Here is a 20723-nt window from a genome sequence, read left to right as displayed (position 1 = left end):
TTATTGAAACTTCTGATCTGTTCATACATATAATAAGCTACAATCACTGTTATAATGACTAATTATTAATTGATTTTTTTTATAATTTCATACAAATTAATGCACTCTCTATCAAATTTTCTATCATAATTGATGCTTAAGTACCATGTGTATCAAATGAGAAATAAATGCTATAGCTTTGTAGTTATCATAATCTTGTTTTATGGGTTGGAGGTGTGGAGTGGAGTCATGGAGTGGCGTCTTGGAGTAGAATTTTTAACAGTGCTTGGTGTTTTGGAGATTGTATTCGTCATTGATTTATAAAATAAGCACATGTTGTATTGTTTCAGCATAAAACAAAAAAAAATGACAACTTCCAACAAAAAGTTACGTAACCCTCGTATGTATATCACATAATATTTAGCAAATGAAACATTTAATGTTTTCACTCCAAATGTACTGCAGGCTCCTCTCCTTGTCTCCCCTCCATACAATAAACTATGTTTTTTTTTCAACTTGGAATGCATTTACCAGTGGTAAATGAAAATATTGTTCTTTCTTTGAATTTACGATGTAATTCAGAGAAAAGAGGTTAGAGATAAGGCAACGTAATTGGCAATACCACTACGTCTATGAAATTTATCAGTTTGACGGGAATCAGAATTGAAGTTTTGTATAAAAGAGCAAATTCTACTGAAATGTTTGGAAAATATTGATACATCGTCTGTTATAAGTTTGCTAGGTAAGTTGTTATTGTATTATGTAGTTTTAGTATATATTATGTATTTTCCTTCGTTGAATATTAAGGTACTAAGTATCTGAAGCGACAATTAACGATTCCCCTACTTAAGTATTTACTAGAAGTAATTTATTCAACTTAAATTTTGTTATTGGTTATAATGTAAAAAATATTCAATGGCATCTCGGTTGTTTTCGTAAAAATATGCTAGGCATCTCATACATCAGTTTGTGCTACAGGAGAAAGGAAAATACAAAGTATACATAGTATGTAAACGCACTACTTAGTATCATTAAGTCATTGATACTTTACCAAACAAACAAGCTACTTAATTGTTTTCGGAATATTCTTTTCATTGTGCTTAACATATCTATTTAAAGATTGGACGTTGTTTAAATATGTATTGTATAATATGAATGGAAGCTATGTGGATACTCCTTGGTACAAAATGTAAATTCCAGACTTCGTACTTGTTGGTTGTTTTATAGGGAACTAGATAATTGATCGTTGTTATAAATACAGATGGATGTAATAAAATGAATATTTTCAAAAGAAACTAACGCATGAAGGCATGTAGGCTCTAGATATATATCTAAATTCAAAATCCAGATGGTTCGTACAAGCGGAGAGTATTATATAAGCCACTTAAATTAATTATAGACAAGTGAAAAATCAGCAACACATCAGAAACTGCATCGCATCAAGGTACTCTATTATGCTGTCTACATGTAAATATTGATATATTACTAGACTTATAAGCATATAGATACAGATATGTACTGTCTGTAACGTGTTGTGCGTGGGTATATCCATGCAGTAGACATTAAGTTATATGATACGAGTCTTACCAGAAGGACACAAAGCCACGAAAAGAAAAAGATTCAAACATTTAAAACCAAATAAACCCAGAAGTAATAACAAGAAAAAGTCATGTGCAACTCATTTCAATGTGGCTATTATTTCTGTTCATCTCCCATTAATAATAATTTTATTGATATCTCTATCATAGTAAATGAAATAATCTTTTTAAGACTGTTGTAAAAAAAACTATTTTATGATATTGCAAACACATCCGATTTTCTATTTCAATAGAAACAAAAATTTTGTATTTTCTATATGATACAAAGCATACAATTGTTAGTATAACGATTTAGCAACAAACGATTTCTACAACTTACTTGGCTCGTTTAAATTTCTTGAAATTTTATTCAATGGTTAACTTTGATTATTAAAAAAAGAAAGCAAACTGTATAAATTTCAAGAAAGTTTAATTGCACGTTTCATTTGGAATAAAAATGTCAAAGAACTTGTAGTAGCTTTATCAACAAAACTTTTGATCACTAAAATGTTACACGTTTGATCCTAGAATGACACATTACTGATTTTTACAGAGTTATTTCCCTTAGGAATTGTGTTACCCCTTAAATATCGATAAATAACGTATTCATATCTTATGCATTCCATGGATAACAATTATCGTATTATAATCTACAATATGGCATGATATTATTTCCACTAACCTAAAAACTGAATAATCGTAGCAATTAATAAAGACTAGCTAAATAAACAATGATGACTTTGTCCTAATTATAAAACAATTAATACCGAGACGTCCTAGAAATACAATTTAAGCTACATGAAGTTTCGTCGCGGTATCAGTGATTATTTATTGTTGTATTGAATGCAGTGTCAATTTAAATTTCATTCCTCCGTGCAATTGTTTTTTAAGACTAATCAATTGGTGACTGAGTTACACTATTGGGGAATGGTAGTGAATGTAAAAAGAAAATAATGAGATGTGGTAGAGCCTGGTACGGACTATAATTCCAAGACGTGTAAAACTGACTGTAACGTTTATTACAAGAGTAAAAGCGAGCTCTCTGAACATACAACATGTTCAAATATATATACCATTCAATTATATAAGACACATCCATCAATCAATGTGAATCTGGACATAAACACTCCATGTGTCCAGTCCACCCGTACATGTTTACCCGTACATGCATATAATTCAATTTATAGTTAACATAGACAATATTAATTCTTAAAGTCATTATACATTCCTCCCTTCCTCAACAATAACAATTTAATCAATAATGTCTAAGTACTGTCCTATCATAGAGACCCACAATCATTTCAAGTAGTTAAAACAATTATTATATACATGTAATTATGACTATTTTTTTTAAAATGTTTATAGTGACTATAATAGGCCGTAAAATACAAGTCATTTGATTGGTCAAAAAGACGAACTGTCAATTTATGTGTCGTTTGCAGAATCATGTAGTTAACGACCCATTCGCATGAGTATGAAAACCTATACAAGGTAACGTCTATGCTCACTCAGTCGTGACCTCATGTCGTGTTATGATCAGACGGTTCCTGTTGGGGTGCTGTGTTATCAGTCGAACGTTTTTGTAGTACTGCCAATAAACATCAAGTTTATCAATATTATTTAAATATTAGATCAAATTATTTAACATTACATTCATCTACCATAGGAGTACGATTGTGTCGTATAGCTGACCGGATTCGTTTATTAAGAGAAGTAGAGAATTGCAATTACAACTTCGATTAACTAAAGATGTTGTCATTTATACACTTGACATTTTTGTGTGTTATAGATTGAAATGTTATATATATATCCAATCATAAACTTTTACAGTTGGGGATCTAGGGGTTCCGTGTTGGTCATGTTTTACCACATTTTCAGTGATAATGTTACAGCTTAAAGTACCACATGTTAGAAGAGTATCATGATTTCTTATGAGTAAACACAACAATATAACATGTTTTATCTTCACATATTTATACTCTGTCATACTTTAAATAATATTTCAAACATAAATAATTTATTTTTCTGACAATTCAAAACGAAGTACGTAGCAACCACATTACCCTTCTAGTTCAGCATTTTTCTCACAGCCTAGCTTAACCTTATCAGATTAACTGTACCAAAGTTATCGCCTCAGATCTTAAAACTCCTACTACTTATCTATATTATGTGTTAAAAAATATCTCATTGATATTTTAAGATGGGAGATTGACCAAAACACAAGGGTATATTATTCACCTTATTCACTTTTGCTCAATGTACTTCCATACGCATTTGTTTATGATTGCACAAAGCTGTGTCTAGGGGATGTGCCATTTTAAAATGATGAGCTATGCAGTTGAAAGATAATTGGGTGAAACGATGCTATAAAGCAAGCGATTTAACATTGTACTGCATCCAATGCAGTTGATAATGGCATAAGGATTTTAATAATTACATAATATCATATTTTAAGGTAAGGCATCTGTTACATATATCTGTTTTGACCATCAGATTTACTGTTAGCAGTAAATCATAGGGAGATCTGATCGCCCATATAGCTACTCAATGCAAGAAAAGTTAAGTTGGTTATTTAGAAAAAAAATGAAAATCAGTTAAATGGTAATTGAAATAAAAAAGGACAATGTATGAACTCTCTAATGAAAAAGATATGATTCTGCATTTTTGTTGCTTGTTCACTTTAATTTGTAAAACATTACTACGAACTAGATTGACGGGTACTGTAAATGAATACTATAAAATCGTTTTAATAATTTTATATGTAGACCTAGACTGCTATCATAAGGTGTTCTACATTTATTGTAATTCAAGTCTATTTTTGACTCATGCAGAAACTATGAGAAAAATGAAGAAGGTGACGAAATCAATCAATTTGATAAGTATTTATCAAGGTTGTAAAATGTTATTTATGGACAGACAGACAGACATCAATCTCACAGGTGCAAGTTATTTACGTTTTGATAGTGTAACCTTTCTGCACTTATTGACAGATAAGTTATGTTATGATTCATTTTATGCCAATTCAGAAGACTTAAATATCTGGCTCCTTTTGCACCAACAGTGCAACACATGAAAACCATTGGGTTTGCAACATACATGTATGATTATCGTATGAATCGAGCATAACATGATAATCATATGTTCCGTTTACATATGATAATCATATATTCCGTTTACATATGATAATCGTGTGATGTTTTCCATCTAAGAGTAAAAAACCTACCTTGTTTAAAATATATCCGTCGGTCTGTCAAATGAAATATGAAGTAAAGAATTCCAGATGAAAATGTAATACAGGCAGTTAAATTTTACTACTGTAAACAAAATATTGGATAATGAAAGAATACCAATGATTCACATGATATTATATATGCGATTTTAACTTATAAAAACTATCAATCTATATAGTTGAAACAGAGAAAGAAAAAGATAAAAGATCAATGTGTTTTTCACATCTTACTGTAACGTGTTGTATTTGAGTCTGAGTTTACTATAATTCTGGATCTCTCTTCTTTTGAATGTAATATGTCAGTTTGAGTAAAACAATGTGTCGTCTAAAACGGTGGATGTTTGTGTTACGTCTTATTTTTTATCATCTTGCATCTCGATTCTGATGAAATCTAAGGTCAAGGAAAAACCCATTCTTGATCACTATCTTCGAGCCACGAATTGCTATAGGTTACAGACCACCAATTCAACCAATGAGCATTTGGAACGTAGGCAAAAATAGTCCTACGCAGAAATTACCCCTGTTCCTCATAGTGCTGTGAAAAAAGTTCTCATCTTATTTAAAACATTTAAACAGTTTCTGACAGGAAAAACATTTCTGTACATTTTATAGGTGCATTTTGCTTCTTGTGATGTGAAGCCTAATCTCCATAATGATTTTTAAATATACCCCTATCTTGTGAAAACACTGGGATTTCCCATGCTATTTATAGACCCTTCACTTCCGGTGACCAGTACTGCACTGCAAGTCTGCTAACCCCACATGCCATTCTGAGGATTGTGAGCTGACATATGTAGAATCATGCTGATATATAGTCCTCTGCAGGTTAAAGTTAAGGTAAAGTCCAGAGAAGCCATTGAATATTGTGAAATTAGCATAGAAGCCTATGGGAAGTGGAATTAGTGGTTTTTAGCCTTAAGATGAAGCCATGGCAAAATGAAAAGTTTCTTGAAATAGCTTTAAACTACTTGAAGATCTTGTTAACTTTGCCATGAGAGGAATACACAACAAAAATCCTTCAAAATATGCATTTGTTTAAGTTATAGGTCCAAATTATGGAAAATTGGTCTTTTTGGCTGATTTTTATGTCCTATCTTGTAAAAAGTGTAGAAAATTTAGTAAAAATATCAAATATTAAACTTTGAGGGCTATATTTACCTAAATATGGTGGTAATAAGCACTTGAAATCAAGTTTTGTGTAGATTTGAGCAAAAATTAGGTTAGAAATGAGGAAAAACTCACTTTCATTACTGCGGTTAAGGCCATATAAGCATTCCCCTATGGCAACATGGAACATCCATTATTGAGCACTTTTTTTGCTTTAGGTGCCCTTTACTGGTCATGTTGTAATGTGAAAACACTGTATTTACAAATTTAAAGCCAAATATATCACCTTTTGTGAAAATTTAAAGATTTAGGATTTTTGACATGTGATCCAGAAAAAGGGGGAGGCATGTCAGAAATAAATTTTTAAAAATAGACCAATTTCTCAGAAAATGATTACTTTTAAAACTATTTCTTCATTAATATTGTTAAAAAACAAGTTGTGATTGATATTTTTTATTTGAAAAGTCAGAAAAAGTTCTTTGCAAATATTTAATGCATTTAAGTATGGTAGAATATTGTCACTTTTTTGCTCGCACAACTTGGTTACCCTATATTTAAAAATCAAATATTTAAAAAAGTGCTTATCACATTTCACTGAAACTTTGCAAATGCATTCAGTATGTGAGTAGGAAGATACCTGTATAGTGATTTATTTTTTCTAAGACAAAAAGTGACTCTTTAGGTTACAGACCACCAATTCAACCAATGAGCATTTGGAACGTACGCAAAAATAGTCCTACGCAGAAATTACCCCTGTTCCTCATAGTGCTGTGAAAAAAGTTCTCATCTTATTTAAAAAATTTAAACAGTTTCTGACAGGAAAAACATTTCTGTATATTTTATAGGTGCATTTTGCTTCTTGTGATGTGAAGCCTAATCTCCATAATGATTTTTAAATATACCCCTATCTTGTGAAAACACTGGGATTTCCCATGCTATTTATAGACCCTTCACTTCCGGTGACCAGTACTGCACTGCAAGTTTGCTAACCCCACATGCCATTCTGAGGATTGTGAGCTGACATATGTAGAATCATGCTGATATATAGTCCTCTGCAGGTTAAAGTTAAGGTAAAGTCCAGAGAAGCCATTGAATATTGTGAAATTAGCATAGAAGCCTATGGGAAGTGGAATTAGTGGTTTTTAGCCTATAGATAACTTTTACTCAACAAAATTACAGAAAATGCGCGTTTAAATGACCATGTGAATCGCCAATAAAATCAAAAACATATGTCTATTAAAATTAAAACGACAGTTACTGAATTCTCTATAATATGTACGTGAAGCAGCACTCTTCTAATATCATTATATTGCAATTTAAACAAAAGACTATATTAGTATACCGAATGCAATAATTATTACAATTGTGACGTGTACTACTCCCTGTTGCTCTTTCGGGTTCTTATCGCTCTATTACCATTTTTTAAATTGTATTTTGGTGCATACTAGTCTGAAGCTGCTTTGAAAACTTCACGATGCCAATTGAGGTTTCCTTATATGGCTTTCACACACTTAATGTGTAGCCCTGATGTCAATCTAAGGTTTCGTTCTTTTCTCAGTGACAAGTATATTTTCAGTCTGCAAAGCAAAGAATTAACCCTTGCCAGATACAACAAAAACTGGTTAACTTACTGACAATTGGTTTAGCTATTGACTGGTTAACTTACTTACACTTGGTTTAGCTATTGACTGGTACACCAAGTTTAGCTACTGACTGGTTAATTTACTTACACTTAGTCAATTTACTGACGCTAGGTTAAGTTATTGACTGGATAACCTATTTACATCATGTTTAGCTATTGGCTGATTAACCTACTGACGCTAAGTTTAGCTGTTGACTGGTTAACGTACTTACGCTTGGTTTAGCTATTGACTGGTTAACTTACTTTCACCAAGTTAAAGATTGGTTAACTTTCTAACACCAAGTTTAGCTCTTGACTGGTAACTAACTTACACTTGGTTTGACTGTTTAAATACTTTACACTTGGTTTAAGTACTGACGCTAGGTTAAGTTATAGACTGGTTAACGTACTTACACCAAGTTTAGCTATTGACTGGTCAACTTACTTACACTTGGTTAAATTACTGACAATAGGGTTAGCTATTGAATGGTGAACTTACTTACACCAAATTTAGCTATTGACTGGTCAACTTACTGACACTTGGTCTAGCTATTGAATGGTTAGCTTACTGGCACTTGGTTTAGCTATTGACTGGTTAACTTACTGACATTTGGTTTAGCTATTGAATGGTTAACTCAAGGCTCTCGGATTAACTTTTGATTGTTGACTGCAAATCAACAGATATATAGTAACATCAAAAGGCGCTATGCTTGGTCAGACATTCGGGATAGCCTCGTCAACGAAAATCGTCAAACCATTTTAGCTTTGTTTTTAAACAAATGGTAGTGAATTTGGTTGGGAAATTACATTTAATGCATAAGGTTTTATCTTACTATCAAATAAAGAATATGACCTCAATCATTGGTCAAGAAACGACCATTGATAACCGACAAATAATGTTGTAAATATCAATTTTAAAAAGTAAACAAAAACTACCGAAAAATAAAAATCATATACCTGTGTTTGGTAATAACTTATTCCATTGTTTTGATATGTTGATTTTGTTTATATAAATTTTGTCATTGTGTTGCCACTTAATTCTACTGATGTAGTAGGACTTCTACATTTGCATTTACATAAAACACTTTTACTGTGATGAAAAAATCTCCAAGTATATTGAAACAACTATTTTGTGAACAAAGTCTTTTATTTTCTATTAAAGGATGTAACCACCAAACTTACGATTATTTCAATATAAGAAAACATCAGACGATATTGATCTTTGTGGTTACACCAATATTGCATGGTTATATCATATTACAACATAAACTGGAAAAATAAATAATTTTGTGGGGAAACTCCCTAAACAAACACAAACTAAACAAACATTGTTTAATTTTTGTACGAACGTGGTCGTACAATGGTACAATGCTGTCGTACAATGGTACAATGCGGTCATATAATGGTACAATGCTGTCTTCGTCGTCCGTAGAGATTTCATGTTTGGGCAATAACTTTTATTTATAGATACATGTGTATTTATAAAACTCTACCACAAGGTGCCATATCTCGAAAAGGAAGCCTAGGATTATTTTTGGGGTTGCGACGTGAACGGTCTAGAAACAAGGGACCAGAAAGGGGTACAAGGCCCAAGTATATGTTTTTCAATGTATAAGCTGAGTACACGTGATTTGATCTCTGATATTACACTACAATATGCCATACCACAAAAGGATCGCTGGGGTTGATTTTTTTTTGGGTTGTGACTAGAACTGATAAGGAATGAAGAACCACAAAATGGGCCAGAAACAAAGAGTTTACTGATAACAATTTGAGTAAAAGTGAATGAACCTCTTTGCAATTGTACCACAAGGTGCCATACCATCAACGGGAGGTGTGAATTGAATTGGTGGTTGTGCTTATTGTGAATAAAGGGATCAAAATTGGACAACTTCGATTCTGGTCATTTTCTTTTTTGTTAAATATTTAATCGCAATCAAAATACACTGGCTATTCTTTTCTGTCATCTTACAAAACCATATTGATATGTATATTTTTTCAATAAAATAATAATGTTTAAAATGATGTAAAAACAGTATAGTTAAATGATTTCAAAAGATTTTTATTTGCATAATATATTGCATTGTATTGTAACCTACAAATATTAATTGTAGAGAGCATCCTTTAATAGATAGAGATAATTGGCATTAATTTGGTGGGTTTTTAACATGCATGAACCACCTTATATCTGAGTTTTGTAAAGACTGCTTCTCAATGTGAATAGTCCGTTTATTCTGGGTTTTGTTTAAAATCGTCAATGTTATTTCTGATACATCTAAAACTTTAGAAAATGGAATAGGAAGATATTTATATATTTATCAAAAAAAAAAACTTTGTGCCTAAATACTCCGTTAATTCAGTACGTCATTGGTTTAAGGAGACGGATTTTGTATAAGTTCTGTCTGTTTTCGAATCCCTGCCATATAATTATTGTATTGATTGTATAATTATTGTAATTGTATTATTATTGAATAAGATATTTTTCAATTAACCTGAGAAAATATAAAATGTAAAAATTATTGCAATCATGCTAGTGCACACAATTCAAATAATGGTTATTTCAATAAAGGTTTTATCTAAATATCAAGCTGGTTTTGACAGTTAATTCCATTAACATTTGCATATTTTAAAGGAAATACTCACTGGTGCCTAATGAAGCATTGTATTAGTGCATATCATTGTAAATGTTGACCAAATATTCCTCCATCATCAGAAATACCAACTTAGTGATGTCGCCGATATTTACAATGCGCCTTTGTTTCGATATTATTACAAATGTAAAAAATGAACATAGATTACAACGACCTCCATCTTCTTGGAAGCAAAATATTGTTAAAAATCAACTGCAGGTACATAAAACAAAAATACCAGTCATTTATATTTCATTTTTTTATGTTTCACACGTGTTTCAAAGCGTAACCTAAGTAGTAGCATAAGTATCAAAAATATATGAAGATCTAATGAACAGCTCGGCGGATGTTTCTAGAAAAGCAGAGGACGCTTACCCTACCGGTGCACCTGGTCCATGCTTCCAGTTTTTAGTGGAGTCCGAGTTGCTCTTTGCTTTTGTTATTTTGTATGTATGATTTTAGTTACTTTATGTTCTTTGTTGTGTATGCCTGTTTTCCATGTCAGGTCTTTGTCCCTGGATTGCATTCTTTTGCTTGCCGCTAAAACCTTGGTTCCCTTGATTACTCTTCCAAAAAATAATTGTATACAAGAAGTACTCAAAACCCGAACTATCAAAACATCGATTCAAAATCCATTGTATATCACCGATACATGTACATGTACAATACAAAGAATCAAGCCTAAATGTTTTAGGTACTTGGATATCTGCAAATTTAGAAAAAAAATATGATAAAAAAAATCTGACACATTTCGGGGTCATAAGTCTGATAACTGACTGTATGAATACTAATATATGTGATGACTACACTCAATGACATTGTCATATTTCTATATAGAAGAACACTTTTATACAAATATGCAAATGATAAACAAACGATAGGGCTACGTTTTTTTTCAAATGGTTTTATTGGATATCAAAATGGCGGGAAAATGTGGTAGTGAATTTCATTTAACATTGCAATAGCTGTTATTTACACCATTGCATTTAGTGTATTAACGTTAATGTTCTGTTGTTATATACTACTGTCTTCTTTATTAAAGGACGGAGTCACGAAATCTATAAAACTGTTATTTAAGAAATTACAATAATGTTCAATTGTTATTCTACACATAAAAATGGCGTTAAAAGGATGAAGAAAAAGATAACAGACAGGAATAAACAATATTACACCAATATCGTCCTTCTCTTCTTGTTCGTGCACCTTTCTATGTGAAGTCCAAGAGATACCGCATTTCACCTTGAAAGTGTTTAATTTAAATTGTCAGTTACCGCCTTCAAAATTTTAAAGTACCGCATATTTTGCAATACAGATTTTGCAATTTCTCGTATAAATCAACAGCATTAAATAAGAGATGGTTTCACAATTGTGTGGCAACACTTTGAGTATTTCTTGAATTTCACAAAAACGATGCGCTTCGTGGCATCAAACATATAGCAAGACGTACATTGTAAAATCTTAAGATATTACAATAAAACATGGTTTATCTATCACTACATTGAAGTGATTTGTCATAATATCATTTCTCGTGATGAAAAAATGTCCCGCCTTTTTTCCATAGACCATTTCAACTAAATTTAACATCTTAAAAAGGCAAATTGTACAAACACTTTGATGGTTAATTCTGGTGGTTATAAGGTATAATAAATTGGTTAATGCAATAAAATCTCCGCGTTTTTTCCTTCATTAGCCACACCTTATATACATTTTGCCCAATTCTTAGTCGGAGAAGTACGTGAGCGTTGAAGTATGACGTTGACCAAAATGACCGTCTTGTAGATGATCCTTCGTCCGGGTATCGTTCTTGGATGTTTTTGTCGTCGTCGATGTTTTTATACTTGCTTTTCTATTCTATCTATTTGAAGGAGACTACATTTCATTGTACCAAATTATCAGAAGTATTTTTTAGCCACATAAGACATGGGTATAAGCATGGTGCGTTTTTTATGATGAGTCATATATTTCAAAACTCGAATACTTTATTGTTTTGTGATACTTATGCGTAGCTCTTGTTTAATGTTATTCGTTGCATTTTCATGCGCATTTTAGTAATTGAAACTTGCAACAGATTCAAGGTTATCAGTTTCAAAATAGAGACTTATTTTTTATTCACATGTGGTTCTTCATTAAATTGAACTAAACATGAAATTGTATATCTAAGTACTATCATGTTAAAGATGCAGGTATTATTCAACCATTGCAATTAATGAACTGAATGTAACTGTAGTAATCGGTATTTGTTGAAGCGGAACGTACAAGAATGTAATGTACTTTACCATGAATTCAAGGTTAAGGGTATGGTTTAAGGGTTTCGAAGTTTATTCGATGTAAAATAAACCAAACCGTACAAAGTTGAAACTCTTGATATCATACATACTACCAGCCAAAACCAAAGGATCTTGAGTTCATCAGTTTTAACCATAAAATGTCGAAATTTCGACTAAAATGCCATTTATTTTTCCATTTTACATGTACTCTCCATTGGCCATACACTAACACACCAATTTTAACTGTATGCCGATGGATACTTAAATGCAAAAAGAATCGTTAAAAAGGGCATTATAGTTGAATATTTGACATTTTATGGATCAAACTCATGAACTCTAGCCCCTATGGCCGAAACGTGCACTCATTCTGTGTTTTATGTATAAAGACAGTGTGTTTCAACAATGAAACGGTCATGATGTTGGATACAAGAGCGCAATTATTTGTAATGCATATTCCATAGGGTACCTATGCACCACACAAATTAAGAGAAAATGGGTTGCAATTCCTGAAACTAGAAAAGCATAGTTTTTATTTGCACAAATAAGTATATGGTCATGCGGCAAAAGTTGACCTAAATTTCAGTTGTTATGGACTCTTGAAAATTCATCACAAAATACACTGAGAAAAAAAATGAAGCACCTAGATTTCATTTAGTATGAGAAATCATTTCAACCCTATAACATTTTATCCAACTAATCAGGTACCACCTTGTATTCAATACTCAGTACCATGTTAATATCTGATTTGCGGAAGGTGACGATTCCTTACAACGCCGCATCAATTTTTCAAATTACGTTTCAATGATGAGAATCACGATAACCATGTGTGATATTGAAATGGAAGCATCAGCGGCTCACAGTTGGTTTAAACTCAATGCTTTGGAAAAAAAACACAAACTATAAACAATAACAGACCGGTATCCTACCGGTGCACCTGGTACATGCTCATTATGTAAAACAGACCCTACCTATGCACCAGGCACATACTCGTAGTGTATAACAGAGCCTACCGGTGCACCTGGTACATGCCCGTAATGTATAACAGACCATACCGGTGCACCTGGTCCGTGCTTGTTTTGTATAACAGACCATACCGATGCACTTGATACATGCTCGTAATGTATAACAGAGCCTACCGGTGCACCTGGTACATGCTCGTAGTGTATATAAAAGCCTACCGGTGCACCTGGTACATGCTCGTAATGTACAACAGACCATACCGGTGTACCTGGTATAAGCTTGTAGTGTGTAACAGACCATACCGATGCACCTGGTACATGCTTGTAGTGTATAACAGAGCCCACCGGTGCACCTGGTACATGATCGTAATGTACATAGCCTACCGGTGCACCTGATACATGATCGTAATGTACAACAGAGCCTACCGGTGCACCCGGTACATGCTCGTAGTGTTTGTAACTCACTCACTTTTGTTTCTATGTGCGTGTTATTTTTGGTTATTTCATGTTATTTTTTCCTTGACTATTCGTTATCCCAGGATATTGTCTGTTTTTTTTACCGTTCGAATCCTGCTTCCTTGAGTTTCCATAGCAATAACAAAACAAACAAAACAAACACAATTACAAAAATCAAACTGTTTATTTTTTGTTGACTAACAGAATATTGATAGTTTAGATCTAACTATAATAAGGTTCTAATTTATGTTTTCTGGCTTTTTTGAAACTTTTTCTCGAGCTTTCGAGACTATATTGAATAGAAAAAGTCCAATATTTCAATTACTCCCATATCTCCGGTCTATTTTAGAGTCATGTAGATATCCCCCAATGCCAAGATATGTTAATTTAAGAAAGATCATTGTTCTTCGTTTTAATTTGGTGATCTTGTCAAAGATCCCGCTAAAATTATCACTGGTTATTTTTTCTATAACATGGTTCGAGTAGTTAGAAAACATGACAACTAATCTACAGTTATAAAAGCTTCAAGCAGCAACTCATAAATTATAAGTTATAAATAAAGCATGACTTATATACGTACGCATGTTGCTAGCCTAACATACCACATGCACCACGAACATATTTCTTAGCTTTTTAAGTGTTTTACAACACAATAATTTCATACGGACAGTCCGCAATTCTTATATGATGTAAGACATAGTGTTTGCATAAATTAAACCCAAGGAAAACATTCATACAGCAATGATCGTTTACAAATATCAATTGACCAACTGTGATAATGCTCCATAGATTGAGCATCGTGTTTTACCAACAAAGCAGTAATACACATGTAACTATTTAAACCTAGCTTTTAGGCATGAAAAATTGTATACAGAAAATTTGTCTACAATCGAAGTGAAGCTGGAGTAAGCTCAGAATATCGAACTTATACATGTACGAAACAAAGAGTTAAAAGCATACTTGTACAAGTATAAGAAATATAGAAAAATTGAATGGTTAAATCTTTGATAATTCCTATGATCGCATGATGAAGTCTAAAAACGTGACAAACAAGAGGACATTGTTGTTAACTTAACTGCTACGTGGTTAAAGAAAACTTTTGAAGATTTTAGAAATCTAAATAATCGGTAAATCCCTGAAGAAAACAGACCAAGACAGCATAAAACATGCATTCTTTGGTACGTCGTAGAGCACTAAGAGTATTTTGAAAGCCATCATTCCAGACGTAAAGGTATCCATCTCAATGTTGCTGTTTTGGATTGATAAGAAGTTTATATATATATATATAAATTCCAACTTTTAGATGTTATTTCTGATGGAAAACAAATCATATTAATATTTTCTACATTCATCTTGCGAAGTAATTTTATCCATCAAAGTGTAATAAAGCATTATTGTCTTGTGTTTAGACAGGAATGTTGATGATTATGCATTAAATATGTTTACTGTGACGAAATACTTTTTATTGATTACATAATTATTAAACGCTGAATAGAGCCATGAAACATACTCTCGATGTATAATTGGCATGTACTCCAAAGTATGGGTTATGTTGTTTTCAATCTGGAATTCTGTCAAGAAAAAACATGAATTTATTCCTACTGATCTTTTCGTGTATATCAAAAGCTGAAGTTATGTAAAAGTGTACATGTAGTTGTCTATTTCCAATTACATGTAAACAAGACACGTCTAGAGTAAGTAAAGCAATGTTTTGTAAAGAAAATTAAGGATCCGAATACATGGAGTTACGAATTGCAACTTTCGTACTATAGTTTGCGATTCGTATCATGAAAACAAATACACATGCCTGTATTTTTCAGTTTTGGTGATTTTTTTCTCAACATCACATCCTTTTAACAATTGAAAACCAGTTCGTGTGACATACAAGAGGAGATTTTCAAACTAAATTAAACTGCTATTTTCTTATTTGATTATTACTATTATTTTTCAGTGTTGACAAATCAAACTAATTCATCAATATGAATAGATCCAAAGCATTTGATTTTAACGCTCCAGAAATCCTCCACAACCATACAGTGGATTACTACGGACCGATAGCCACTACCATATTTGGATCATGGCTCATCATTATCATTGTTTTATCAGTGCTAGGAAATATGCTTGTCATCATTGTAATAATACGAGATCGAGACATGCGTACGGCGAAAAATGGAACCTACCTATTTTTAGTGAATTTAGCAGTATCAGACATGATGGTTGGGATTTGCATGGCACCCGTTTCCTTAAACACGCTTATACACGAAGAATGGCAGTTTCCTAATTGGATGTGTAGCCTTAACAGTTTTCTGAATACTTTGTTTTTATTTGCATCAATTCATACTTTGATGTACATTAGTTTACATAAATTCTTTTCGTTGCGGAGGCATGCAAGATGCGATCTGACATTCATATCTCGCAAAAAATGCCTTGCACTGATGGCTGCCGCCTGGATATGGGGGCTTATTTTTGGTATTTTGACAACTTCCGTTCTCAGTAGAGCTGTCTACCATCCAAAAAAACTTCAATGTGGACCAATGTATCCTAGATTCGTTTTGAGAGACGTGGTGCTGTTTTTAGCTAATTTCACATGTAACTTCATTGTCCCTTTTGTAATTATGGCTGTTTGTTACAGAAAGATTTTTGAAATAATCAAGGAATCTGTTCAATTCCGGAGGAATTCGACAACAACTTCTTCAGTGTCTACATTAACACAAGATAAACAATTGACTATGACGTTACTTTTGGTTTTAGGTGTTTTTATTGTATGCTGGATTCCCTATGTGGCTTACGTTTTCTATGCGCTGTTCCTTGAAGACAAACATGATATCCCTGCGCTCTTGAATCCTTTGGTAAGATAAAAAACATTATGATGTAACTTTGAATTAAACAAAATATTGTGAAACAAAATATGCATTTAAACGCCAAAAAAGAAGGAAAGCAATCCACTATATAAAACCTATGGTATAAATAACACACGGACTAAATAAGACTTATTAAAAAATATATACGACTGCAAAAAAATTCCGGCCGCATAATGGAATGACGCTGTCGTCGTTGTCCGTAAACAGTTGGTTATCGTGAGATAAATTGAATGATAGTTTGGTTGAGTTTTATAAGATTTAATAATAAGGTTCCAAACCACAATATGAAAGTTTTTTTGTTCCAACCGTTTTAGAATTTGGGAAAAAAACGAAAAAAAAACAAAAACAAAAACAAACAAAAAAACAAAACAAAACAAAACAAGCATTTAATTTAATTTAATTTAATTGTATAACTCCAGGAAAAGCATAGTAATGTGTATAATATTGACCCACAATTATTCTATACATACCACAATGGTCAGACTGGATTGATTTTAGGGGTTACGGCTTGAATAATTTAGAAATCCGGAGCGAAAATGGGGGCAGAAACATGCATTGTCTTGATGACGTCCCCAACGATAACTTGACTACAAATGTGTTAGTGAATGGATCTCTTTGGAATTGCCATGCCATCAAAGGAAGACAGGGATTAATTTTGGGGGTTGGGATTTCAACCTTTTTTGGAATTAGGGGTCAAAAAGTGATATTAAACAAGCATTTTCTCTATGTTCAGATAATAACTTCAGTAAAAGTAAATGGATTGCATATTAATTTAACTACAGTGTGTCATACCTCAAAAGGAAGACTGAGGTTTATTGTTGGGGTTCTTACTTGAGCCAAGTAGTAATAAGGGATTATAAAGGAGCCAAAAATAAGTATTTTTTTGATTTCTTGATGTTAACGTGAGTAAAGGGAATGAATCGCTTTGAAATTACATCACAAGGTGCCATACCTCCAAAGGAAGGTTCGGATTGATTTTTGGGGTTTTTGACTTTAACCATTTAGATATAAGGGGTCAAAAAATGACTTTGATTCTGGTCAAATTCTTATCCTGTGTCAAATATTTAATCACAATCAAAATTCAAAGCTGTGTCAAGTTCGAATGGGCCGTCCATACTTGCCCAAACTGTTCCGGGATCGACCTCCACAGTGGTTGTATCAAGTTGCGCCCTGTGAAGCATTTTATTAAACATGTAGGAGTGATCCATCTCTTTAATACCGCGGACGGAAAATATACGCTATATTTTACCATGCACTATTGCTCCATGTTGCAAAATATTTGGCATCAATTGTATGCTCGTGGTATAATTGCAATAAATGTATCGTCTCATATGATTGTTTTTTTTTTATTGAAGGCCTATTGTTTCGGTTTTACCAACAGCATATGTAACCCAGTAATCTATGGTTTCCGGTCAAAGGATTTTAATGATGGATACAGAATGGTATTTTATGATGTTAAAAGGTTTTCTTTACGGTGTAGGTATACCATTAAATTCAATCATAGCAATATCTTTAGTTACAAACAGAAGTATAGAAATGTCTAGACAGCTCGAAACTTAAGGATAAAAAACTCGACCTAGGACAAAAGCATTTGATACTCAATACACGAGAGAATCCGTAAATATTTTTGACATACATGTGTTGCACTACGGTGTACAACTGGTTCTTTCTGGTTCTTTTTAACACTAATAAATAAAAATAATAAAGAGACACAAAGTGGTTGTACCTTTGATGTTGGTTTAGTATTTGTTTCATATACATATTTTATAAACATATATTGATATCTAACTGTAAGTGATTGGTAAACTTTTTATAATACACTTCGTATCTTCATAGTGTTAGGAAAAGAAGTACAGCTTGAATCGACTAAGAAATCGCATGAGAGGAGGCGTGTATCATCAATCGGCAATGCAGCAAACGCTTAACAAAGACCAGGTAGTATTTAACTTAAAGGTACACGTTACACCTACACCATGCTGCACATATTTCCATCTTTGTAACGGGAATGAAAATAGTCCTGCGCAGACAAGGTAAACGTTTCCGGTTCTTCGCGGATGTAAGCATTCTTACACACTAGCCATAAGGCGTCATTTACAGTATGGAAGAGGCACGAGTGATATTTGTGCAATATTTAGAGTCATTCTAAAGCAACATTTCCGATTTTCTTCCATACATATATACCAGACATCGTACGTCATAGTCCAACTGAAATAGTTATGGTCAAATCGAATGAAACAATAATTATGATTAAAATTCGGATATTTTAACGAAAGGATTACGATTTTAAACTAAATATAAAAATACTTTTTAAATTTTGCTTTATTTTTTTATCAGGGATGCACAAATTCAGCGCGAAACCAACGAAAGCAGACGATGTCTCTCGCATTGTGGGGTCCAGGGGAGGCTTTTTGGAACTCAGACGTACTCTCGTCCTGTTTGTTGGACGCTCGTGTAAAATGTAGTTCGTTGGCATCAGCATACTATTCAATACGACGTCACAGAGTTTCCAACATTTGACTATAAAATCGAAATCGTCGTTCATCCACATTAACACTTTAATTTCATAAAATTCAATGACTAATAGGCACTTCTAGCTTCATTAGAACAAGTTCGGTAAACACAATTTCATGTGAATTATGTTAATTCCATTTACATTAAGTATCTTCTATAAACATTATCGAAGTTCTACCATGTTGATATTATAGTTCGATGTAGACAAGAGAGATGACTTAATAGCAGATAGAACACGAGGGAACCATTATGTAAAGACAATTCAAGTAGTCTAATAATGGACATAGTGCGTGTAAAGACACATGTATATACATGAACTTGAAAATACTGTATCAATTATATTAATGAATAAGATTCGTTATAATAAATTAAATTAGCTATAGCTTTTATTTTTTTCTGTCTTAAGGAAGTAGAACTAGGGTAAGGGACATAACTCATGAAATCAGTGATCTGTTTGTACCATATTCAATTTTACCAAAGCCTTTCAAGCTTTTCTCTGAAACAGAATGAAATCAGAATGAAGTCACTTTGATGCTTACCTGAGATTGATGTAAAATAATGAATACAAACATTCCAATGATTTCTGAGAGTTGTGTCCCCTACCGTAGGTATACTTTCTTGAAACTCAATATATATGAGTCAAAGTCAAGTTTGGACCACAAAGTATTATATAGTTTGTACATGTAACTTTTAGACTTCAAATACAATATAAATAAAACAGTGGTTTTAATCAAATTTCAATTTATTCTCGATCACCATAGGTAAATGATATAAGGAAGCATAAACATAATACACATAATAAGATACAGATATACAAATGGATAAATGAAGGCTAAGCCATAAATAATATCATACCCTAAGTCTGTTAATTCTGCAAACCGATCACAGTTTATTAAATCTTTATATTCAAGATTATAGTGTTGTCATTACCCTCACTAAATTTCACGTTAATGATAACTATTGAAAAATTTTACTTTTAAGCAGCAGCCATCATAAAAATCAAACAAGTGGTGATGCATCAAATGTCCACCAATTTAACTTTTATTTCTTGTTCAGAAACAGTTACTGATCACATAATCAGTCTTCGTTTTTCATTTTGTTATTGTGCTTTTAGGAAAATAAATATATATAAACGTCTCAGAATGTGGACTTTGTGCAAGCGGTGTTGCCATAGATGTCACAGCGGTACGAGTTCGCGTCCCGCGGATGGAACGACCAAAAATTTGCATCGCAAATTTGACAGTTCTAACATCGTTGGGAATTTTTCAGACCTTATTATCTGCTTTGTATACATCGATGTATAAATGCACTGTCTTGAACTGTTTTCAAGTCGGTAAGTCAAAGAATGTTTGTACATGCAGTACATCTGATTGAAGCAAATTTATTTTTTTCGGAGTGAGGTTGAATTCTCCATTCATCTACCTGAAACCGTCTAGCTCAGGGGTAGAATGAAAGGACTAATACCATTTGGTTTCATAATTAATTCAGGTTCTAAAAAATAAACCCAATTTGTGGAATTAGGTTTA

General features: G+C 32.7%; 1 protein-coding gene across 4 annotated transcripts; it reads left to right on the top strand.

Moving 5' to 3' along the window:
- The first annotated feature begins 545 nt into the window (after nt 1-545).
- LOC148603364 (melatonin receptor type 1A-A-like) lies at nt 546-19579 on the top strand. Of its 4 annotated transcripts, none has more exons than XM_088551877.1 (5): nt 546-721; nt 15777-16674; nt 18042-18162; nt 18523-18621; nt 19392-19579. In XM_088551877.1, exons 2-4 carry the CDS (start codon nt 15805-15807, stop codon nt 18609-18611), a joined length of 1080 nt encoding a protein of 359 aa, XP_088408003.1. In that variant the 5' UTR covers nt 546-721; nt 15777-15804; the 3' UTR covers nt 18612-18621; nt 19392-19579. The 4 variants fall into 4 exon arrangements, with proteins under 4 accessions (XP_088408003.1, XP_088408000.1, XP_088408001.1 ...); XM_088551874.1 differs by having other exon boundaries at nt 551-721; nt 19021-19579; XM_088551875.1 differs by lacking the exon at nt 546-721 and adding an exon at nt 3758-4011 and having other exon boundaries at nt 19021-19579.
- Nucleotides 19580-20723: the final 1144 nt, after the last annotated feature.

Source organism: Perna viridis, chromosome 11 (genome assembly GCF_037379345.1).
Source record: "Perna viridis isolate PV_CMFRI_1.1 ecotype Kerala chromosome 11, ASM3737934v1, whole genome shotgun sequence".
Taxonomy (NCBI): domain Eukaryota; kingdom Metazoa; phylum Mollusca; class Bivalvia; order Mytilida; family Mytilidae; genus Perna; species Perna viridis.
This window is presented reverse-complemented; position numbering and strand designations above follow the sequence as displayed.